The following is a 25,355-nucleotide window of genomic DNA, read 5'->3' on the forward strand; positions in this document are numbered from 1 at the left end:
GGTGGCGAATGCCCTGAAAAGTCACAAACCCCTATGGGAGTCGGAGGCAGTAGAGCCTGGAGCTGGCTCCTGGCTGTTGTGGGGAGCTCACCGTTGCACCTCTTCCCAGCTTCGTGTTCAGTGACCACACTGGTAGCTTGAAACTAACCATGGTGGAAATATTTACACGACAGAGATAGGCAAACAATATATGTCAGCCTCCTCTACCTGTTGCTCCTAAGAAGATATGACTAAACATTTATCAGCCTCACCACTAGCTGGAGGGTGGATGTGAAGATAAATTGCAGAGCTGTTTATCTGCAATTAATCTTCACATCCACCCTCCAGCCAGTGGTGAGGAAACTTATTCTGATTTAGTTCCTCAAATCTATCTCTTCTGATGCTTTCTGACTAAACTGGGTTAAATTCTGCCTTCTTAAAAATGAGCCCAACTTTGTCCTTGTGAAATTAGATCATAGAAACCCAAACTTCCAAAGCACACAAGCATCCTGAATGATTCACATCAATGAATCTCAGAGTGTGGTCCACGGACCAACAGCCTCAGTGTCATCTGGGAGCCTGTTCAGAAATGCATATACCTAGATTTTACCCTGACACTGTGGGGGAGGCCCAGCAACCCATGTTTTAACAGGCCCTACAGGTGATTCTGACGCAAGCTTGAGCACCACTGATTACACTGCTCTCTCCACAGCTCCCAAGTTCAAATGTAACAAGACAAGTGTTGTGGCTCGCCATGTACCTCCGCAAGGTTGCACAGCAGCGATCCTCAAAGTGTTGTCCCAGGGCCACCAGCATCAGAAACATTTGGTAGAGTTGTTAACAAAGCAGATTCCTGCCCCATTCCCCCAACCTCTCAGGGTGGTCCACAGTCTGCATATTAACCTCCCCAGGTGATTCTAGGTATGCTCCAGTTTGATAACAACCTCACGATTTCCACCCAGGGGCCTCAAAGGAGTTCAGACAGCTAGGATATTAATGCCCTCAGCCCTTGGGCTTTGCAGCTTCAGCAGCCTCATGCATTCGCCTAAGTACGCTGGATAAACATTATGTTCTCTGCTTGCCAGAAATAAAAGACTGAGAAGTACTGAGTGGTTTGGCTAGTCTGACTGGTTTGAAGTGTTACATCCCAATATGTTCTTTACAGATTCATTGATATGTATCTGATATTACTAAATTTTGGATAGGAAAATTCACCCAACATAGTCATTGTGAATAGAGCAAATATTGTGTCTGGGGTCCCTGCTTGAGGGATCCCACATTCATGAGGAGGTAAGATTCCCAAAGTGTGTCCACTTGGCCATGCCATAGTGAAAATCAATTGAACGTGGGTTTACTGCGCATGCCCATTTTCCCATGTCTGCTCTGCTTTCCCAGAGCACTTCCCATTTGATAACTGTATCATTATCTATTTATTACATTTATTATTTGCTGTTTGACTTCCATGTTAGAATGTGAGCTCCCCAAGGACCTTCCTGGGCTGTGGGCTGAATTTTTAGAGGTTCAAGATGGGGAAGAGCAGGTGAGGGCAGGAGGCAGGAGAACAGATGAGAGATGGAGATGGTGAGGCCAGGGTGGTCCTCAGAACCCTACCATCTGGGTGAGCAGTGCTCGGCTGCCACAGAAGGCGATTCTCTGGTCTGCCCGGCTCTGGTCTGAAAGGAAAGCTCTCCTTTCATTTCCCTCTTACTTTTTCCTCTGTATTCTGGGCCACCTACTTTAGGGGGCTGGCTGAGTAGAGAACACATAAAGCTGGGTGGCTCTGAAGTAGGGTGATGCCTGGAGTCATGAGATTGATGTCCTAAAGCAGCTGAAATGGAGCTATTAAGAAACAAAGAATAAAGTCAGATTTTTTTTTTAAACGACCCAGATTGCTGACACCCTTATTTAGAGGTGAAATAAAGGATAGGTCTTCTAGAACCATTAAGTCATGTTCCTCAGTTCATTGTCTGTAGCCTTGAGGGCATCCAGGCCCAGGAACTGGCAGGACAGCCCCTGCCTTGGCTGAAACAGCCTCACTGCAAAGGGAGGGGGCATTGAATGAAAACTCCCAGAGACCCTGTGGAAACCAGCATCCAATTCCTTGAAGAGAACCCAGGCTTAAACCCTCAAGTCCACCTTTTATCTTTCCTCAAAAAGATAAATGGGAATAAGCTTCCCCAGCCCATCTCCTCAAGGCCACTCTCCAGCCCGGCAGCCTTCCATGGGTTTTCAAGCTGTGCGTACCTTTCCCGCAGGGTTTTTGGCACAGGCACTGTGGATCCAAAAAGACTGAATAGTTTCAGCAAATGTGGAGAGAGAGGCTGACACCTGCCATCAAAAGGCAGGAGGTGCAAATCTGTGAAAGCCATGGTGCTTTACATGGAGTGTCACTGGGGGACAGGATCTGCTGCTGCCAGTGAACGCGTCAGCTCAGGGCAACAGCCCCATCAACCTGCGGCTTTCATAACCTATGTCACCTTGCTTGCTGGAACACAGGCGGGTGGCTGCCTTACCGGAGCACCGAGTGAGCAGGAAGCTGCAGAACAGGCTCCGCCTGGCTCCTCCCCACCCCTGCACCTACTTATTGTGTGCTGAAAACCCAGGAGTGCCTCAGAGCCCAGGTAAAAGCTTAGTTTACATGGGGGAAGAAAACAACATGCTCTGATCGCCAAGGTGAGCCAACAAAAGAAGTTCTTCCCCGTATTTAAAAATCCATGAAATCAGATGGACTCATGCACTGACATCATGTGGGAGGTTGGGATCTCTCTTAGAGTGGCGGCCCCCAATCTGAAGACCTGTGCAGAGGACAGCTGGCTCACAGCCATAGCAATGTCAAGAGAATCTAAAACCCAGGTCTCTTCAGCCTCCCAAACTGAGACAAAGCTTGCTTTCCCCAGGCAGAAAGCCTTCTCTCCTGGTCCAGCAAAGCCCCACTTAGTCCTGGAGTGCTCTGTGCCCCTCAGGGCTGTCCTGCTCCCACAGAGCGCACTGCCCCGAATGGCTCAGCTGCGTTCCTCCGCACGTCCCACACCTCTTTTGTTAGACCTGAACTGCCTGGGTAGGCCTTATTCTTCTCTGTGCTTCCACACCCCTTGTCCCAGGAAACAGCAAATGCTCAAGAAATGTTTGATAAATTAAATTATAGAATCGTAAGGACTCATCTAATGCCAACAAAATAAATACAGTGAAACCCAATAAATAAATAAAGAATGGCTTTGAAAGATGCTGATTCTCTTCCTTGATATGCTTCTGAATAGCCAGTTTACTGTTTAGATCAGGGATTCTCTGTTTTAGGCAACAGGTGCATTGAGGGGTGGCATGGAGGCAGGTGAAAAGTCAGGCACCACCGATCCTGAGTAGGTCCTAATATGGCCTTTACTCCGATGCCTGAGAAAGGGCCCTGGATGCTGCTTCTAGGATACTTGAGGGTTTCTCAGCTCCTCACTTAGAATGACTCTTAGGTCATCAGCAGAATTCAGCTCTACCTTTTATGAAGCCTTCAGCAACTCTATATTCTGTAGTGAAAGAAGGTGGCTTTGTGAAGATAGAGTAGAAAAAATAGGGTAAAACACCCAAATTCAACCTACTTGGATGCAAAAGGCCTTTGTCATAAACAAGGGATATTTCAGCAGCACAAACACCAGAGATTAATAGCTGTCTCTGTGTGTGTGTGTGTGTGTGTGTGTGTGTGTGTGTGAGAATTTAGGAGGAATACCTTCTCTGCACATCCAGACACGCAGTGGGATGGCAAGATGAAGAGTGGAGCTGACAAATGACTTATGAAAAGTTAACTCAGTAGACTTTTGTTCAAAGGGTCTCCTGTTGGCCGAACCAAAACAAACCCCAGATACTAGAGAAGACACTATTTGTGACTCTAAAAATCTTTCTTTTATATGATTTCTCATTATTTTTTATAAACTTATTTTTAAGCTTAATTTTTAACTTTAAAAAATATCAGTAGAAGAACTGATCATGGAGAAATGAATGCAGGGGGCAATGGGTGGTGTCAGGAAGAGGGTGGCCCCAATAGGATGGAAGGGGCATGGGCCCCAGATAACACAGGCCAGAGGCTCCTTACTGCGGTTCACAACGTGCAATGTTCTTGGGGATCCCAGGAGGGCATGGGGTGGACAGAAGTCAACAGAATGCACCTGATGAAGAATTATTCAGGCATTGAGATTCCTAAAGAGCTAGAAACAGTTTTCTAGTGTGACGCCTAGCCTAGCTGCTGCCCCCCTCCCACCATTCTCACCTGTAACCTTCTGCGTGTGTCCCAAACCCCAGATCAGTGGCCATGTCATTCTGTTTCCTGTGAGGAGTGGGCTGGTCTCAAGTGCTGAATACAAAGTCAGCACTGAAAACATGTTTAATTGATGGATGTTTCTGTCACCTGATTGTGATTGCTCACAATGTGTAAACAGGTCATGCTCAGAGTTTCAAACCAACTTGAATTCTCAGAGCATGCCTATGAATCCTACAGACAAGGTCCTAAAAAGGAGGTTGACCCAGCAACCTCTTCCATCTTTGAGAAGGCACATGCATAGACCATGGGAGACAAGCCAGCTTGAATCACATGCAAAAGAGTAGGGATGTTTAGATTTTTGAAAAAAACAGACAAACAAACAAAAAAAAACCACGTGTAAGTAAGAATGGAAACCAATGATAACATTACACGTTAGGTTCTTCCCTCCTTGGTGCTTCACTGCTTCTGAAGAAGGCCAGTGCTTTTTATCTGATCCCACTCCCCACACCTACTCATCTGTTTTTAAGAGGCTTGGACATTCTGAGAAGAAATGATGAGGCTTTGGCTTAAGAAGTAATTTCCTAAGGAAACCACATCCCAAACCCGAGTTTTGTTTAGTTTTCAAATGCCTGGTGCCCGCCCTTCCTTACTGTGTCATCATCTGCACACGCCTCAAACAGGATATTAGGCAGAAGAAATGTTTTCAGCAAATTGCTCGGCTTGTTGGGGCCTCAACGCAATGCATGGCCAATGGCTTTCATAGCTGAAGCAATGCTCAAGTGTTACTTGACCAAGTCTGATTTTATTTTTAGTCCACTCTTCAAAATCGTAACAATGGAATGCAATAACGGATTTTAGGGGAAAAGAGAAAGAGACTCCGTATCACCCACAACAGGAAGCAAGCACTGCCCTCTGCTAGGTGCCCTCCTGTGTCCCTTCTATCTCAGGCCATCTCCAGCGGCTGACCAATCGCTTCTTTGATGCTTTAGTGACCTATTCTTTTCCGGCTGTTTGGTGATTTAGAATGAAAGCCACTCTGGGTTTTCTGTGCATTACTATACTTAAAAATCTTGGCTGCTCCTTCTCAAGTCCTTTAGACTTGCCCTTTGTGCTTGAAGGACAATTCCTTTTTCTGAGTTAAAGACCTTACTTCCCCTTTCTCCCCATGGAAACTATCTCCCTAGATGAATTCAAAGCCAGCAGCATCATACCAGCACCATGAGGTTCAATAGGTTAGATTTGCAGCATTTTCAAACTCTGGCCTGGAAATCAGAATCACCTGGAGAGCTTTTTCAAAATGCAGATAGTGGGGCTCCAACTTCAGAGCTTCTAATTCAATGGCTTGGAGGGAGGTTTGGGTATTTTTATATTTACAAAGCTTTATGTTTGATGCTAAAACATTCTGTGATTTGAGAGTCTGTGCTTTAGAGATACTGGCCTAGAGGCTAAGGAGGAGGGACGCTGGGGAGAAAGGAAGAGGGAAAGGGAGGAAGAAGGAAGAAACGGCCATAGAAAGGTCTAAGCAATTAGAGAAATTGAAAGCAGGAGCACTGGGCTAGGAAGGGCTTCTATCATGAATACCCAGGTTTCAGTTTTAGGTGTGTGTATGTGCACGTGTGTGAATACACACATGCAGGCGTGCACACACACACAGATGCACACACACACACGGACATTTTGGGAAGGTGCGGGAAAAATCAGAGAGAGGCATGTCCCATGAGGCTGGGACTGTTTCTTCACCTCTGACACTCTTTCCATTCCCAGCCTGAGCTCTATCACACGCACCCCAGGGGAGAAGGCACAACACAGCTGCTGAAAATTGGTGGCTGCAGTTGCTGCTTCTGCTTCCCCGCTCCGGCTGTCATTATGACAGTATTTCTTTGGGTCACATCTGGCTGGTGGGGCATCAATGACTTGTAGTGGGGGAAAAGAAGGGAGTGGTGAAGGAAGAACACAAAAATACATCAGCAAAGGAAATCATATCTATTCCTACCCTCCACCCACCCTCCTCTGCCACCTGCCCTCCGTTTGATGCCATGGAAGGCATGGATCTGAAGCTTATGGGATGAGGCCCCAAAGCACAGTCCCACACAATCATTTATTCTATGGCCTGTAGGCAGAAACTGCCTGTTGGCTGAAGGATGTTTCTTTCCTTGGCTGGTCAGAGGGACCCACACGAGGAAGAAAGACCAGTTAGGGCCACTTGGGAATTTGGTCTGCTTTGCTAAACAAAACAAATTTGCCTAAGTGTAATAAGTTCATCTCCTCTCTGTCTTACAAATTATTCAAAACCAAGTTCTTATTGATCATGAACCTGAGAAATGTTTTCCAATATTTCATTTGAGTTTGAGGTAGAGGGGATGTGACCTTTGTCACAACACAGCAGCTTTGCTGTGGCACGGGTCCAGCCACATCGCCATAATTCGATTTAGAATTTAGTTGACCGAGCTACTTGGACTGGACTGGATCTTGTTTATGACTAAATCCTGAGAGCCTAGGAGCACCCCTGGCATGCAAGGACACTCAGGAAATATTTGCTGGGTACAAGGTCCTTGGGCAAGTTTCAAATCATCACTTACAGAGAGAGGTTCACATGTCAGAACAACACTGGGTTTTGGCATGTTGCCTATCACATAAAAACTCAGAAAGAGGGTTTTTGAATCAATAGGACATCGTGCTGTTAAAGAAATCATATGATAGAATACTGTGCACCACATATCTGTACAGTTACAAAACTCTTCCTTCCGATTCAGGAAGAAGGCAGCGCCTCTCCTGGCATGGTTTCCTTTTGATCTGGCAGCTCTGCTCAATGGGAAGCATTCGCTCCCCTCTCTCTCTTCCCTGCTTTGGTTTGTAGACTTGTTCCCTGAGCAGGCTCTTAGATTGTTTTCACGATGGCCAAATCAATTTGCCTATTTGCAAAACTCTGAAGGAGATGGTATTTTTAAGACTGGCAGCATGCTTTATTCGCCCAAATTCTGGAGGACAACACTGGATTCTGGCAAGTCATTTCTCATGCTGAAGTTGGAGACACTCTGAAGAATACATTTTCTGGAGTTTTTCCTAATAATGGACTTTGCCAGAATGGAGACAGCTCAAATATGCAGCGTGGATTTGCCTGCGGGGTAGGCAGTTTAAAAATCTGGCACTTTAGAGGCTCGAAGCCTGGCAAAGTAGTGTTGGCTACTGGATAATAAAAGGGGCAACTTTAAGGTAAATGAAGATTTACTATTGATTGGGTGGCTCTCGAGAAGTGGTATTTCTATATCTAACGCATGTGGGGCTTAAAACCTAGATGAGGGGTGGATAGGGGCAGCAAACCACCATGGCACATGTATACCTATGTAACAAACCTGCATGTTCTGCACATGTATCCTAGAACTCAAAGTAAAAAAACCTACATGTTCTGCACATGTATCCTAGAACATGTTAAAAAGTGTATTTCTAAATAGGCATCACATGACCAGCAGCCTGTTTTGGCAATAGTGAAAATGCTGCCAATGCATTTGCGTGGTGGACTATTCTAATATGTTAAGATTAAAATAGAAAGTCAAAATTGAACAGCAGGTCACAACGCTACATAATTCAATAAAAATGGTTTCTTTATATAATTTCTTTTCAGAAGACCAGGACTGACTTTTTCTCTTCACCCTAAGAATTCATAATTCTGCCTTCTAGCTCCCTTTTGAGGAAAGGGGCAAGAAAGGGACGAGGGCAGAAGGAACTCCGTGTGGGAGGAGGAGTTGAATGGAACATTTGTGCCAGCTCGGCCAGCTCATCCACGCCTGCACACCAGGGTTTCGCACTGTGGTGGGACGCACTGAAAAATAACTTTTCCCTAAGGCTGGCAGGTCGGGGAGGGGACTCGTTAGGGTGAAAAGCTCATGCCTTGTTTCTCAGGCAAGACCTGGAAGAAATCAAAGATGTTCTTCATCAACCATTCTATCAAGATGTGTATGTGACCCCTAGACCATGGGGAGGAGGGGAAAGGGAGGTGTCAGGGAAGGGCTCATGGCCTCTGTGCTCCTGCCCTCTGACTGCCCACTTGCTACGTACCCAGTACAGCACGTCCGTCCAGCCCTCCATGGTGATGCACTGGAACACTGTGAGCATGGCGAAGGCAAAGTTGTCAAAGTTGGTGATGCCGTGCTTGGGCCCATCCCAGCCGGGCCTGCATACCGTGCCATTCTGGCACTGCCGCCCATGTCCTGTTTCCAGCGCACAAGGGGAAGGGTCATCTTCTGCTGGAACATCTCAAATGGCCAGAGGAAGACAGGAGACAGGAGCAACAGAGAGGGAGAGAAGTGGGCAGAGAAAGAAGTCAGAGAGAAAAGTGACAGGATGAGGTTGATGGGATGCGCAAAGCAACCATGACAACAACAGTGCAAGCCACGTTCGCATCAGGTCCCCTAGATGTGAATCAAGCATGATCAGAAAGTGGACATTCCGTTTAGGCTGCCATTAATTTAGAAGGTCAGTCCTTTCCACTCACTGTTGTAAAAGCTGTATTTTAATCTCAGTAATTGATTTCAAAGACAGTAGGGCCACTCTGTTGCAATATGTCAGCATCATAATCAAATGGCCAATCAAAAAATAATGATGATGCCACCACTGCAAGTGGAAACTGACCCAGAAAGTGATAGGAAGTCCATATTTTCTTTTTTTTCTTTCTTTTTTTTTTTTTTTTGGTAGTAGAATTCTATAGACACTTACTGGAATACCAGGATTTAGCGTAAGGACAGTATCAATCCGATGGCTACTTCACATAGATAGCCAACCAATCCCATCCAACAGTGCTTTCTAACTACATGGCTCCATTACACAGTAGAGGATACATTGCCGGGGATGCAAGTCACTTTACAATGAAGCCTAATATAGGGGAAAGATGGAAAATAGACTGACTACAGGGGAGAGGGATGACCTGCAGCCATTTTCATTACAGCCTAGGAGGACACACTACTGACTGGACTTCATGCATGTCATGTGGGACCTCACAGCTCTGCCTTTTGCTCTCCAGCATGAATACCTTTCCGAAGAGAAGAATCATTTTCTGACCTCTAATCAAGACAGAGCGGCGGTGAGTGACAGGAAGCATGCTTCTTCAGTACGGACGGGGCTTTGTCAGGAAATAGTAGAACACAGTGTCTGTGGCTAAAGGCAGCAGTTGGACTAATGCCATGTGCTGGGAATAGCTGCCAGCAAATTAATGAATGAAGATGTGATATATATTTTGAGTGTGGAGATTTTTGGTAAATTTAAACAAGACCTGACTGATCTAAGAAATTCCATTATGGGAAAACACTGAGAAAGTCTTGGCTCTGGCTATGGAAGGTAATGGTGTGGAATTCACAAAAGTCTGTGCAATCAAAGACATTGTTCTGTCTTCAGACAAAGTAATGACAAAAACAGACGGAAGACGCCTCAGTTCCAGCAAACAAATGATTGCCTCTAACAATGAAAATAGGCTCCAGGAGAGAGAGAATTTGCTTATAGTTCTTCATTTAGAAACAACAGATTACCCAGGATTGTTTTCTTGTTTTATATATATCAAAACAATCACACGTGTGATTACTTTGCCTACAGCACATAGGCTCTGCATTGAAGATGACTGGCCAGCTGGCTGATTCTCAGTTGGTGGCTTTAAATTTGAAGCTGTTCACTCCCAAGAGGAAGACAAGAAGAGAAATATTAATCCTTAAGTAAGAGATAATTCTTAGGAGAATAGAGTCTACTTGAAAATATATGCCCGACTGTGTCTTCCCAGCAGCAGTGGCAGCTCCTCCTCCTCGTCCTCCTCTTCATTGTCACCATTGCCTTCGTGGTCATCTTTGTGGCCTCCTCCTCCTCCTCCTCCTTGTTCTCTGTCAATTCCACTTCCTCTTCCTTCTCCTCTGTCATTTCCTCCTCCTCCTCCTCTTCCTCCTCTTCCTCCTCCTCCTCCTCCTTCCTCTCCTCTCCTCTCTTTCTTTCCCACTGACCCCATAGGCTTCATAGACTTAAAATTTACACGCCTCAGAATTCATCAATGTAAATGTACAGCTTAATTATTTTTAGTAAATTTACATAGTCAAGCAGCCATCACTACAATCCATTTAAAACACGGCCACCACTCCCTGAAAACCCCCGCACCTATTTGCAGTCAATCCTTGCTCCCATGACCAGCCCCCGGCAACCTGATCTGCTTTCTGTCTCCATTGCTTTGCCTCCTCTAGAAATTTCATATAAATGGAATCACATACTATGAGGCTTTTTATGTCCATCTTCTTTCACTTAGCATAATGTTTTGAGTTTCATCTGTGCTGTTGCATATATCAGTAGGCTCTGTTCCTCTTTATTGCTGAGCAGTGTATTTTCATTGTATGTTTATCCATTCACCAGCTGATGGACGTTTGGACTGTTTCCAGGTTTGGTCTATTATGAATAATGCTGCTTCCTGGAGGATTCTTGGGCCGGTGCTTAAAGGTGTGTGTGAGTCCTGTGTTTGTTGATCAAGGTGCAAAGGTCTTCACTGCTGGTCCCTGAACTGTCAGAGAGACACTATTCATACCATTTCCTCATTTCAGGGTCCAGCTCCCAGGAGGGCTCCATGAATGCAGCTGAAATAAGCAGTCCTCTAATTACAACTTTTTGTGACTTTCAGAAATGTGAAGTCTTTAGAAACTTGGATGTGATGCTACAAAAAAAGGGGAGACTAAAATGTAAACCCTAAGCCTAAATAAGACATGAAAAAGTGGGTAATAAGCACCTAAAAATTTGAGAGCTGAGAGACCAGAAAACCAAGAGCCAAGTGGATCATTAATTCTGTTGGGTTCTCACCCATTCTAGATATAGCTTTCTAGAGAGACATGTTCAGTCACTGTGATAAAAGTGCTGGAATGATAGGAGAGACGGCACAAAGAGAGAGGGTGAAAAAGTAAAGGAGAGGCTTGCATCTTTTTCTAATGTTTTGTTTTTTAGCAGAATAAAGATGCAGTTAATCTTTACATTGGGACTGCCCATCTGACAGCATTCCCTGCACTCCCAATTCCTGAAACATCACAAAGAGGGAAAGGAGAAGGCTGCCAAAGGGAGTTCTGAGTGTCCTCAAGGCAGGAAAACATCTCTGGGGATTTTATAAATATCTGTGAAAAAGAAAATGGCACCAAGGGGAAGTGATCTTACTAATAAGAGAGAACGGCATGAGATTCAGAAACATTATCTAAAGGCTCTAGTGCCATTCTTCTATTTAAAATCTGATTTGAACAATAATAAAAAAGATTTGAGAACAATTAAGAAGATGGTCTGGTAAAAATAGGTATCTATAAAAAGCACTAAAGCGAACACTTGAAAAAACGTGAACACACACAATTAGCAGGTCCTAGCAACACACACTCTAGGGGGAGGAGAAATTTGCTTAAACGTAAAAATGTGTTGGTTTTCTTTTGCAGAGTCATGAAGTCCCAGGGAGGAAAGTGGGAACATAAGGTTGGAGAAAGAAACAAAGCAATGCTGGTTCTACATTTTAAAACAGAAATGAAGAGAGGTAGAGTCATTCTGGGAAGCCTAAATTAAGTTTTTGGTAAAATAATGGAGGTGAAGATTAGGAGATTTTAGAAACGCAGTCAGTAACAACAAAAACATGAAATCTTGGGAGAGCTCCAGTTAGTGATTCCAAGGAGAAATCACTAAAGACAAAAATCAATTACTTTTTTAAAACTCAACTTTAAGGAGTGAATAGAATGAAGATGATTTCATTTCCAGGTTTTAGCCAACCAATTCTGTGCCAGTCTCGGGGGTAATTACTGTGCTTGGGAAGCTATTCAGAGTGACCTGGCTCAGCCCACCATCAAACAGATGGGACAACCAGAAACAAAAGGTGTCGGCATATGGTGATGTGTCTGTTGAGGAGCTGAGAAGGCGCCTTGCAGATGTCGCAGGGATTAGGGAAACTGCCTCTTCTGAGACCATCTTCACCAGGGACTGTTCTCTGGAAGGGCAGCCGTGAGGCAGAACGTGGTTCACCTGGATAATTCCAGAGCTTTCTTTGTGGATTTTATTGGAAACATGCCTCAAAACCAAATGTGTTTTGAAATCTAGAGATACATAAAATTCATAGTTTGTGAAATAATAATCAGACTCTGAAAAGAATTTGATGTAAATCTCATCAAAAATTACAACAAAGGCTCACAAAGCAGTTTTGTGTAATATAAATTTGCAGAAAATACGGTAATTCAATCAATCCAAAACCTGAAAGGTTTTTAAAAAAGAAAGAAAAAATTTAAACCACCCATTCCAAAGTTTATGTGAAACTCTCCAAAACACTTAGGGGTTGATTTGAAAGCCTGCAAGTATTTGGTCTTCTACTCCACAGCTGCATGGATATGTCCGGATTCTTGCACATTTTCCCTCCTTGTCTGCACTGGTGACTATGTGGGTGGACAAGGGCTCAATGGCAGCGGCATTGTGCTGTGCTGGGAGTGACAGAGTAGGTCCTGGCTTGTGATCAGATGGAAGGTTTGGGAACGAAGGGAGGGCAAGCTTCTGATTGCAGAGGTTGAGAGGACAGGCTTCTGCAGCTGTGTCCTGGGCCCCTCTTCCCAGCAGGGAGTCTGGCTCAGGCGAATGAGTGAGGCCACCTTCTCGTGGAGCCTGGAAGGGCCCCTCTCTCTGGAGCACTTCTGTCATTGTCCTCTGACACTTTGGCCCCTGTGACTCATGGCCATTTCCGTGACAGAAGCCTACTTCTCTTCTGAACTTGCAGACAAAGATAAACTCAACATATAAACAATCTGATGACTCTCTTGGTAGGAGCAATTTCTCAGGCACTTTTCCTGGTTTACTATCAAGGGTGGACAACGTGATCCTAAACTGGCCATTCCAACTGGGGAGGCCAAGTCTTGTCTTTGTCCTAAACACAGGGGAGGCTATGATAGGTTCAGTACTTGGGGCGACCTCTTCACTGGGCCCTGAGACTATGGCCTTGAGGACGGCTCCCTCTTTGTGTCATGCTTTCTTTGTCTACCATGCCTGTCATTTTCAGACTATCCAGGGTCACTGAGGCCTGGTAGCAAAGCCCAGGACTTCCAACCAATATTCAAGGCCCTTGCAGGATCCCACCACCGGCAGAAAGCACACTTGGGCTGCTTTCCCATTAGGATGATGGAAATCACCTGCATTTTGGAGCCGCCCTCCTTAGCTCTGTGGTACACAGACATCTGATTGCACGGCGGGGCTGCTGTCTTTGGCTCGATGGCTGAATTCCACCATTTTGTTCTACCCTGTTTTGTTGGTCAGGGCCTCACCATCATTCACTGCTGAACTGATGGGAAATCTTTGAGACTCCACATGTCTGTGACTTCCTGAGGAGTCTGGGTCAAATGGGTCATTGATAATTTTAATACAACTGCATCAGCTTTAGACATACCACAGTCAGCTCTTACAGAGTCTTAAAATGAGCTCTCACAGAGCCACACAATTCATATAAATTTATTGGTTCTGAGCTAGCTACAAATGAACCTGAATAAAAGGAAGGATTTTAATTAAAGAGAAAATATTATTCACATATGGATTGCATCTCTTGAAGCAAGGCTGAAAAATCTCAGAATTTTAGCTACACACAAGATCTGCTTTTTCCAATTTAACAAGGATTCTATTTTTGAAAACATGATAGTTTATTTTATACAATTATGACCCAAGTAATTTGGAAATTCTCTCTAGAGTGAAAAACATCTCCTGTTAAACAGACTTCCATCGAAAAAGTGAAAACATTTGTGTGATTCTGTGTCTAAAGGAGTATGTTTCGTGTATGTGGTTTTTTGTTTTGTTTTGTTTTTAGGACTGTAGCTATGTGGAAATAAACCAGAAACCTCACAAAAACACAGTTAATCCATCCAGTCAAACCAGATCATACATAGAAAATAATCCACTTTGGTTTCTGCTACGAATTTCACTCCCTGTTGTTTGGAAGCTATCCCTCCTCACCCCAGCGAAGCCAGAGGAGTCCCATTTAACTGAATGCTGGCACCGAGTGGGAATAAGGTGTGGGGTCGATGGAGAAAATTAGGTATCCTTCACTGTTCCCAGCAGATGATGCTCCCCTTTTTCCACCAAGATGCCAAAAACTAAGATGATGGATCTTGCTGTGTGAAAAAACATCCTATACATTTAACACAGCTAGCCCCTTTGGGGAGGGGGATATTTTTTTAACAAGTTCTTTGTGTTAAGCTGCTTTATAGGTCTGTTTAAAAGCCTTGTCAATTTCTGTTTAAATGTTTCTTTAAAAGGCCAAGCTGTGATGTTAGTAGCTTTAGCGGCAGCTTGCAGCATATCCTGCAAGCCAAAACTCCAGTGCCATGCAGGGAAGTACCTAATGAGCCAGCATTGCTGTTAAATATATTGATTTATAGAAGGAACGTGAAGTGGGAAGGCTCAAAAAGGAAGGGATTGGGAGTCATGGGGTGGAGGTAAGCCTTCTCTTGGAGGGAAGGAAGTTTGGCTGTTGGCAAGGGGGGTGATTCCCACCTGCCCTCCTCCCCAACCTGGGATAGGGGCACTGGGGCATCAGCTGTGAATGGAGAAGCAGAAACAATAATTACAGAGAGGCCAGAATCAGCACCACGAAGGTAGAAAGATCTCAGAATGGTACTGGGAGAGCCTGCTGCTTAGGGCTGAGCAGCTCCCTGAAAGGGCTCCCAATGGCCAGCCACACTGAAGTGCGCAAGAAGCAGAGACCAGCATCCCCAGCTCAGCTCTGATTCCTAAAACACTCAGGGTTGGCTTGAAAAGTGGCAGATTGACAAAAGATAGGTTCTAAATTATTCAAATGTTTCTCAAATTGTGTCGCTTATTGAAAAGTGCTGAAAGTAGTTTGCATTAGGCTGGTTTAACAGAGATTAAAACAAAAACTGGAACTGAGAAAAAAAGGATATGGGTCTCTGCCTCTCACTTAACTATGCCCAGCAGGTATGTGAGTGGAGGGGGCCTTCCCCGGGCTCTGCTGGTCACGCTGGTGTAGCCTGCAGCGGGAACGGTGCTGGGAGCGATAGAAGGCAGGGCCTCAGGAGCGTGGCTGCCTGCCCCTCTTACCTGCTATGCCCTCCTGGTTGTAGCAGGTCTTGTGCATCTTCCCCATGAAGAGCTCCAGGCCGATGATGGCGTAGATGATGATGACAAACAGCACAAGCAGGGCGATGTGCAGCAGGGGGACCATGGCCTTGATGATAGAATTCAGAACCACCTGGAGACCTGCGGGGACAGAGTCACTCACTAAAACCCAGCACCACCGTGGGTGCTGTGCTGACACGATCTCATGCAATCTTCCTACAACTCTGCAAGGGAGGATCTGCCAGCCTTGTTGTTTAGATGGGAAGACAGAGGCTCAGAGCCACACGCCAAGGACTGACGGTGCAGGGGTCTAAATCCAGGTTGGCCTCACTCCAAATCTGTCTTGGAGACTCATCCAAAGCAAAGGACTGGCAGCTGCTGTACTTCCAAGGGGAAGAACATGTTGTTTTCATCCATAACTGTCAAATTGTGTAATACCCCGTCTTAGAGACAACTGAGCATCTTTTTCTCCTAGAGCAGAATCTCAGGACAGTGAGAGCTCAGGTGGACTCAAGATGGCCATGCAGGGACTCATTTATCCTCCAGGTTTTCCTCACGGTGGGACTGGAAGAAGTTTCGGAGCTGCATGGTGGTGATGGTTGCACAACAGTGTGAATAGACTTAGTGCCACTGAGCTGTACGCTTGAAAATTGTTAAAACAATTAATTTTGTTATGTTCTTCATACCACAAGAAAAGAAACTCTAAAACACACCCAGATCCTTCTGGTAAAAAAGAGTAAAGGAAGAGCCTGGCTGGGCACATGGGTGCTGGTGGTGAGGTCTGGGGCTTGCACTGTGGTCTATGGGGAGAAGGTCCCCCTTACTAAGCTCGGTTACACCAGAAATAACACACTAGGGATGCCGCTCATTTAAACAGACACTGCAAATCATTTGCAAATGGCAAGAAGGTGGTTACCAACAAGTCACCCCCAGATGACACCAAGCCCTGAGAAAGTCACGTGTGAAATTCCTGCCCAGGCAAGTGCAGTGAGTCTTCACAAGCCAGATGAGAAGGTGGAGGCAGCTCCTCCTTCCCTCCAGCAGAGCCAGTCCCTCCGCTGACACACACAAGACAGGCCACCCCCCTCCTAGTCACACCACCCAGGTCACTTTTTGTGTCTTTACCTTCGCGTGTAGGGCTTCTCACCCTCACATTTTTACACTGCCCTTGCCCCTGGATAAACAAATGCTGGTCACCCCCTCCCCAAACCCCAAGTCCGTTGTTGGTGCTTTTCATTCTGGTGGTGTGATTCTCACAAGGCTGATTAGAACAATTCTCCCCAGCTATTAAGCCAAGCTGAAAAGATTAAAAAAAAAAAAAAAAAAGAAGAGAAAAGCTGGAATGATTTTACCTGTGAATTAATGAGAGTACTTGCAGCCTCCCATTAGAACAAGATGTTTTCAGATTTAAATGATTCCATTAATTAGCAAGTCGTACACACATTAGTGTTAGAGTACACGGAGCCGAAAAGAAAGTTGAAAACTGAACTGCAAAGCGACTTTCAGGGCATCTGCTGGGGTGGGTGTGGGAGATGTGTTCCAAGTGCTCCTGGAGGTTGGGGGAACCCCAAATGTGGGCTACACAGGCATGAGGGGCATCTCAGTGGGCCTCAGTGCCACAGCCTCCCATGGCAAGAGAATGGTGGGTATGGGACACAAAGGGACACTCACTGGGAGGCTCCCCTCCAGGCCGCAGCTGGAGGGCTGCTCAGCAGGCTGCCTTAGGCCTGCTGGAACTTTGAATGCCTTCCTCTGCTCTTAGGATGAAGACCAAGATCCTTACTGTGCCCTAGAGGGCCCTGTGGGGTCTGGCTCCACTCACCTCTCTACCCACTGCCTCTCCCCAACCCACTCCAGTAAAACAGCTCTTCTTTTAGAGAGTCAAATAAGCTTCTGTTCCTCTCACCACAGGGCCACCACACATGCTGTTCCCTCTACCCTGGAATGCTTTTCCCCACTTCCCTCCTACTTACCCTTCACTCTCGGCCCAAGTATCTCTTTCCCCAAGGATCATCACCCAACTCCCAGACCATAGATATTTCCTTTATAACTTCTTGGAACTATTTCCTTTCCTCTGGAGCGCACACCTCAGTTTGAAATGTTATGTTCCTTAACGGGATTTTAACACATTTATATCTGTCTCTCACATTCGGCTGAGTTTTGTGAGGAGGGACTGTGCCTGTTCTCCCCATTTTATCACTAAGTCCTGGCTTGGTGCTGAGGATATGTGGGCATGCAGTAAATATTTACTGAAGGAGTGACAAAACTTATCATCTAAATAAATGCTGTTGCTGTCCTGGAGCACTGGTGAGCATTGCTGCACGGACATCTGCTTTCCAGGTAGGTATCTAAGGGACAGGTGAGTTTCAGGGCCTGCAGGGGACAGAGGCACTGAATAGGCTGCAGAGAGGCCAAGTGGAGTGAAAGCAGCCTGTGGGCCTCACTTCACCTGTCAGCGATGCCATAAGAATTCCCACAAAATGCCCTTTTCCTCACATCCCCACCCAGGTTGGGGGCCACGTTGCTCACCTGAGCACTCAGGCTAGAAAACTCATTTCCTAGGCTCCTCCTTCCACTCAGTGACCAAGTCCTGCTGGTTTGGTTTCCTAGTATCTTTAGACATGAATACATTTTTCTTACTGTATAAATAATATATGTTAATTATAGAGAAAACAGAAAATACTTATTATAGAGGAATTACAGAATACAGGGAAGCAGTCACTCATTGTCCCGCCCCCCCACAAGAAGAGCCAGTGTTAGCCTTTCTGCCCATGACTCATTTTCCTCCTCTCTGGCCCCTTGGTCCTCGTCATTTGGTCAACTGGTCTCCCTGCTTTCAGTGTTGCCCAGTCTTCGAGCTGCACTTAAAATGCTCTTCCTCAAGTACACACTGGAATGTGTCACTTTCTAGCTGAAAGTCACCCAGTGACTACCTGTCACTTGCAGGTAAATTCACCTGCCTCCTTCCCCAGTTTGATCTCAAATGACTCCCAGTTTATACCTTAGGCTTGAGCAATACACCCTGCAGTTCTCTGGCTTCGTGCCTCCAATCCCAGTGCGTGCGGTACCTCCCCCTCCCTCCAGAATGCCATTCCCTGCCTTGCTGAGAGCTCCTTGAGCTTCATCATGTCTTCTCATCTTTGTGTCTCAGGCACATGGGAAGGACTCCATGCACATGGAGCCAAGTCACATTCGTAAGCACACGGTGCCTTCCCAAGACAGAAACCACATTAATGAAGGCATTGGAAGCAACATCATTCAGTAACCATTAGAAGAAATTGAAGGTGTTTTGTCAGGAAAAAACAAGACTGGTGGAATGGTTAAAAGGCACAGACAGAGGGTAATGTCAGTGGTTTTCACGGGATCTCAGTGGCTATTTGAGGAAGAGGGGTTAGATGAGCTCTGTTTGGCCACAGGGATGGAACTATGGCCAACTGGGAAGTGTCTGGGAAAGACTTCAGATAAACACTTATCGGTCCGAGAAACAGGCTTATCTGAAGGTGGAGTCGGGTGCTTTAAGAGGGAGTGGGTTTCTTATCCTCAGAGGTATCCAAGCGGTGACTTGAGGAAGTGCCTGGCTGGGGATTCTGCCACTGTGGGGAGGCTGCCCTGGAACACCAAAAGCCCTCCAACTTGATGAACGTGTCCTGAAGACTTGCCATGGGCGACAGCAGCCCGCAGCACTCTACTGGACCATTCCACCTCCTCCTGGCAACAACCCTAGGAAGTAGGCACTATTTCTAACAGTATTTTTCAGATGAGAAGAGTGAGTCCAGAGCAGTGGAGTGATTTGCTCAAGGTCGCACAGCTGGGAAGTGGCAGCACAGGGCTTAGTGCCAGGTGGTCTGGTCCCTAGCCTGTGGCTTCACTACTGTGCAAAAGGCCCCCCACACCTTTAGACTGCGGCTCTCAGCTTCCACGACCTGAGTATATAAAGCAGGGACACGTGCTTGCAGCATCTGCCGGGAAGGCGGGGGAGTCTAGTGTAGTCCCTGCTTCCAGGAGAGCCCAGATGTTTCCAAGTCCAGTCCAGGAAAGGCTCTCGCTTCCATCTGCTTTCCTTGTGGCCCGTCTGAGGTGGCAGAGCCAGGCTGGCTTGTGAAGGCGTGTGGCCAGACTTCCTCCTCTCTACCCTGCCATGTAGAGTGTGGCTCTCAGGGTCTGGATGTTTAACAGCTTCTTGGGATTGGCTCACAGCTGCCCCAGAAACAGCTCCTCCAACTCAAGTTCTAATTTGGAAAATACACGACATTTCTCCACCCAAGTATTCTCAGATAGGCCACGCTCGCAGCTGATAAGAAAGCGCTGGACCTTCTTCAGGGCTGGCTGCTCATGCTGGTGAAGGAAAAGGGGCCCTCGATAAGCCTGGTGAAGCAACTGCTGTCAAACGTTCTGTGAACACAAGATCGCTACTGGCCCACACATGTGATGAGCCTGTTTTTCTAGCCCTAAATCAGGTTAAGTCTGACAAACACATGTGTACTTATGAGATCAGTAGGACCGAGTATGCAACAGGAGGGCTCTACTGGAAAATTTGGAACATACAGTTCCACGCAAAGATAAAATAGCACGTAACCTAGAAATTCAGTCTCGCTAATTTGGAGTTCATGTCAAGTGACTGCCTCTTGGTGGGTGGCAAGACTCTCCAGGGAGATGGGGCCTTGGGCAGTGGCATCATTCAGTGCTGAGCTTGGGAAAGGGAGGGGATGGAGCTTAACCAGCAGACATGGCTTTTCCTTTCTTCCTCTTGCAGTGCTGCCTGCATTCCTCTGGGGTGCAACTTGACAACTGGGTTAGGAAAGGCTTCGGGGACCTGTATATATAAATCATCCTGTTTCACCTTAAAACGTCAAAAGAAGCCATTCACAGCAGAAAGCAATGTCTGGCACCTTTCTCTATGGTGGTTCTGAGGTTAGCCTGGAGATGCCCAGATTGGCTAAAGTTGGTGCTTCCATTACCTGGTCCAGACTGTCCACCATGACCAATGAGGGCTGACAACAGCTCACACATTCTTTTGCTTTAGAAAACAGCATCTCACCAAGCCTTGCTTTTGGGATGAACTGTTCTGCTCAAGGCCCCAGGGATACTATCACAAAAAAGTCTGAAAATGCCTCTATGAGCAAGAGGAAAATAAGAACTTCCTGGGGCTGGAAGGTAATGTGCCAGATTCAAGGACTCTGTTCTTTTCATGTAAACTACAAACCATAGTTCCCTCTTTTTAATTCATATTTTGAGTCATTCTCACATGAAGTGGGAGGGGAAAGGGAGAAACCGTTGAAGACCCTGGAACTGGACATCACTGCCAATGTTAGTTTGATTCCATTGTTTGGATTCCACATTGATACTCTGCTTTTCTGTTGGTGGCTAGGCATGAACATTTTATGTTCCCAATTATTCAGACTTGAAGATTCCAGCTAAGCCTTAGAAAGTATGAAAATGATCAAGGAGGCTTGATGACGAATTCATCAGGAGACAATGCTGAGAATCACTGAACTAGGAAGAGAGAAGTTTGGGCTTAGGGGGTTGGTGGGTACAAGTTTCTTTCTCATAGATGGACTCAGAGTTTGCTATGACAGGAAGAGGACTTTGGGATCACCTAACCCAATGCCTTCATTTCCCTCACTCAATGATGATTTACTGAGCTAAGCTCTATGGGCTATGAGCCATGCTCACTGTGTTAGAGATGGGAATATGGTGGTGACTAAAATGCCTGTAGGCCTTGCCCTCACAGAGCTTGTAGGTAGCCAGACGTTAGTCAAATAATCACCCAACTGATGTATAATTACAAACTCTGTGAAGAGACTTAAAGAAGCAGAACAGGGTACCATAATGGTCCTCCTTTGGCATGGAAGATGCAAAAAGGCTTTCCAGGAAGTGATGCTTAAGCTGAAGGCTGAATGGGGAGAGGACCTAGTCAGGTGCATGCAGGTAGAGGGTCCTGGCACCAGGGCTGTGAGGTCCAGACTAGAATGTAACCTGGATAGCATAGGACACCGAGAGCTCTCTGTCTGTCAGCCCTATGCTCCCCTTGGCTTTGTTCTGTCTCTTAAAAGAAATCCCTGGAAAGAGGTTTGAGGAACGAGTTTGTTGCTTCTGTGTAGTCAGAGGAAGCAGATAATCACTTTTACTTTCAGGGAAACCAATTCAGGAAGCACATGAGGAAGGCCCTCCTGATGACGTCTTCATTCGTAAAGTGGAGGAAATAATCCCCATCTGATGCCCCGGGGGGCCACGGGAAGGACAGCATTAGGCCTAGGGTCTTCTACTCTGCTGGCTTTATTAGGGCAGTCTTAACCACAGCTTCTCAGCAGACCCAATGCAACAGAAGAGAGGGCTGCGGCACCATGTGAGATTCTGCCAGTACACAAAACCTAGATGAAAAGAAACGGTGAGCTGACCTCACACCTGCAAAAATCCCTTCTACATGTGATATCCCTGATTCTGATGCCGTCAGGGCTTCCCAGGAGGGGGGCTGACTCTGGATTCTGCTGTACTTCAAGCCATCATTAAGGTGGCAGCCCTCTTCCAGCACTGGGGCAGGAGTCAGGACATGGAGCTTCAGGATGCCACTCCATAACTTAAACTGGCTGTCCTTGCAGAAGGAAAGAAAAAGCCATATTGCTTAATCCAGACAACTGATTAGCTGAATGATGGCTGACTGAGAGGCTGGCCCTACCTAAGCAAGTTATATTTTCTGTATTTCCCAACAAACTTTAGCCAAATCCAAACAAAAAGAGTCACTGGATGGTAAGCAAATTCTAAGCTTCCTTACAAGTCCTTCCTCTGAGAATTGGATGCCATCTGAAAGAAACAGATTTCTCTTAAGACAGGTGTTCAAGGCCAGGCACAGTGGCTTTTGCCTGTAATCCCAACACTTCAGAAGGCAGAAGTGGGGAAATCACTTGAGCCTAGGAGTTCAAGTTTACAGTGAACTATTGATCATACTACTGCACTCCAGCCTAGGTGACAGAACAAGACCCTGTCTCTAAAAAAAAAGAAAATTTAAAATAAATTTTTTAAAATGTAAAAAATAACAGGTGTTCAGGTGAAGGACACTGTCCTTACTGTGTCCACTGAGCCCCATAACTGCCCATGAACCTCACTAACCTTGGACTTGCGATGCAAATTCTAAGAAAGTATAGATCAAACACCAGCTTCTCTCAGAGGGGAATCTAGAATGAAGTGTTCCATCCTCAGCTATGTCCTCTATCTGAGAAAATACTATCAGAGTCTCTCCCTTCCCTGATGAGAGAGGCAGGAGTACCCTGGCTGTAGGAAGCTTTCCCCAGAATGTCAAGGTTCCCTTTCTTGAGCCCACCACAGACAGCTATGCCATCCCTCACTTGTACATCTTCTAGACACCTATGGACCACCTATGAAGCACCCTGCTGACTGCCATGGGAGGTGGGAGAGGGAGGAGAGTGCAGTGGTTGAAGAAGAGGGACTCTCAGAGCCAAATGACCCCACTGAATCCCAACCCCACCACATCTTAGTCCTTGTACCAGCTATTGACCTCATCTCAAAGAGAGGATAACTGTTTACCTATCCCATAAAGTTGCTGTGAGGATTAAACAACTTAATTCATGCAAAGTGCCCAGAACAACGTCAGGCCCATAGTAAAGGCCATGTCAGTGACAGTCATTGTTATTTGAAGTATGGTCTTACAAGCATGACACAGGTCTCAGTGGGATCCTTTAGGGTGAATGAGCACATAGGTCCCCTCGGATGTTGTCACAATATGAATTCTAATTCTCCATCATGGGTGGGGAATGAGTTTGCATTTCTAACCAGGCTCCAAGTAATACTGCAGCTGCTGTTCCACCAACCAGCAGCCAGGCCCTGGAGCACGCTGGCCATCCTGAGAGGCTGCAGCAACTTCATCCAATCTTGCTGGGGTTCTGAGATGCTCTCAAGCAGTGACTGGATTTTTGCTTCCATTGGGGTTATCCTCAACACATCACTCTTTCAAATAATTTGTATAATCAGTAAAGTGCATGAAGCCAACGCTGGATGCAGAAAATACCATACACTAACTGGTGTGAGGGTCCTGTGGGGTTATTTATTAAATTTTTAGTTTTTATTTTCATTTGTAAACACATGATCACTGCAGAGGGCAAGACTGGGAGCCACATACCTGTACCACACTGCTGGGGAGCACAAGTGATGTGTGAGTGCCTCTCCTTCCAGCAGCAGTAACAGCCATTCAACATTGTCATGCAGAGACTCACAACCCAGTGCAGCAGCTTTACAGGTTTGAGTAGCTCCACCTGAATTCCCCTCCCACTGGTGCTTCTATCACTGCCACCCTCACGGAGCTTGCATCCGCAAGGTTACTGATGGTCCCAACGGGCCCATCCATGCCTTGGCTTGGCCGTCATTTTCCTTGACCTATTTGATGTTACTGATGACTCCCTTCTCCTTGTCTCCATGACAGTGCCCAATTTTGGTTCTCCTGCAACTCCATGTTTAATTCTTCATCTCCGTTATTCCCTCCCTCCCTTCTGGGCCTCTTTGAATCTGAGGACTATCACAGAGGCAAAAATGATGCAGTCCCTGCCCATGAGCTCTCAGCTAGTTGGGAAGGCACCATGGAAACAGCTCATTGCAAAGCCAGTGATACTTTTCCTAAGAATTATGCCCAAAGGACTATGAAAGCATAGAGGAGAGAGAGACTATCTTCACCTGGGAAAATAAGACAACAGTTCCCAGAAGAGTGGACCTGTGAGCTGTGTCCATGGGTAGAGCTTCTCTCTGTCCTTTTATTCTGTTAGTCTTCTACCCTTTGTGTGTCTCTCTCTCTAAACTCTCTCTCTCAAAAAATTCATTCACTTCACTCCTTCCTAAGCATCCAATAATCACCACTAAGTAGATATGTCTACACCTGCACTTGTCCTGTCTTCTGAGTTCAAGACATGCTTCATAAGCCTACCAGATAGTTCTACAAGGTTGTCCCACCATCTTCTCATACTCAGATTAAGATAACATGAGGTGACTGGTGCTTTTGATGAAGGTATGATAGGGTAAAGAGAACCACAAATGTGGCCTGGAGGTGGCAACAACAGTGATCTATCAGCATCACTAGGCTGAAGAAGCAAGTGGAAAGAGTGGTTGCAGGGAGTGGGAAGGACAGCATTCTGTGGAAAGGACCATCTGGAGAGGCCATGACAATGCTGGCCCAGACCTGCAGGGAAGTATCTGGGGACAGAAGAACCCTGACCTCACCCTGCTCCCACCTGCTGAGCTCTTGCTCGACTCTCCATTGACTGAACCCAACTACAAGCTGAAAATGAGGAAGTCTGTTGATGGAGGCCATCTGGTCAACTCCCCAGCCAGAGAGCAGAGTGGGGAAGGCTGGAGAGCAGATGTGGTAGTGCCACTGGATGATGTCTGGCAGACAAGACAGAGTGGCTTTCTATGTGCCATCATCACCATTCCATTAAGCCAGGAGGAGGTATTCCATCTGGAGGGCTTCCAAGTTTTGTGAGCCAACAAGTGCCCTCCCAGGGACAGTGATCAGATAAATAGCCTCTTACTATAACTCACTAGCCGACCCTGGGTTCTTATCTTCCAAAGTCATACCTGACTGAGTCTAAAAATGAGTGCTCCTTTCAGCATTTGTGGTGGTGACAATCAGCACTGTCATTGTCAGGTTGTGACTGCTAGCCCACGCTTACTTCTGATCTCCATGAATCATGTTGCACTGGCTAGAAGCTGGAGATGTGATGAATCTCACAGATCATGTTTTCTGCCTTCATTTGGCTGATGAAGTAATGGACACTTTTAATGGCCTCACAGGCTCAATGGCTTTCAAAAGAAAATAGTTCTAGAACTAGGAAAGCAGATAGTTCTCCTTTGGGGAAAGGAGTAAGCTTATCATGCTGAGCTTCAGAAGTGTCTAATGCATTTTCTTACTAGAAAAAAAAAAGCTTCCTATAAAGGGGGAAAGAACTATTGCCTGATAGCTTTCCTATAGCCTCAAATTTTATGATTTTTGCGTGTTCTCATTAGATTGTCCTTATTCATTAGAAATTTTCATTTATTTTTAATTTAG

General features: G+C 46.0%; 1 protein-coding gene across 50 annotated transcripts in view; it reads right to left on the reverse strand.

The window, feature by feature from the left end:
* The window catches only part of CACNA1C (calcium voltage-gated channel subunit alpha1 C), a 700,658-nt gene that overhangs the window by 183,564 nt on the left and 491,739 nt on the right, over nt 1–25,355 (reverse strand). For 46 of the 50 annotated variants that reach the window (XM_064377571.1, XM_064377563.1, XM_064377574.1 and 43 more), the window contains exons 6-7: nt 15,287–15,445; nt 8,279–8,475 (exon numbers count right to left, since the gene is read on the reverse strand). In XM_064377571.1, the coding sequence (XP_064233641.1) occupies nt 8,279–8,475; nt 15,287–15,445 (356 nt within the window). The remainder of the gene's footprint in view (nt 1–8,278; nt 8,476–15,286; nt 15,446–25,355) is intronic. The other 4 variants (XM_064377576.1, XM_064377544.1, XM_064377590.1 and 1 more) reach the window with 2 other exon arrangements.

The sequence above is a fragment of the Aotus nancymaae genome, unplaced genomic scaffold (assembly GCF_030222135.1).
Source record: "Aotus nancymaae isolate 86718 unplaced genomic scaffold, 86718_ANA_hifiasm-v0.15.2.pri h1tg000016l, whole genome shotgun sequence".
Lineage (NCBI taxonomy): Eukaryota > Metazoa > Chordata > Mammalia > Primates > Aotidae > Aotus > Aotus nancymaae.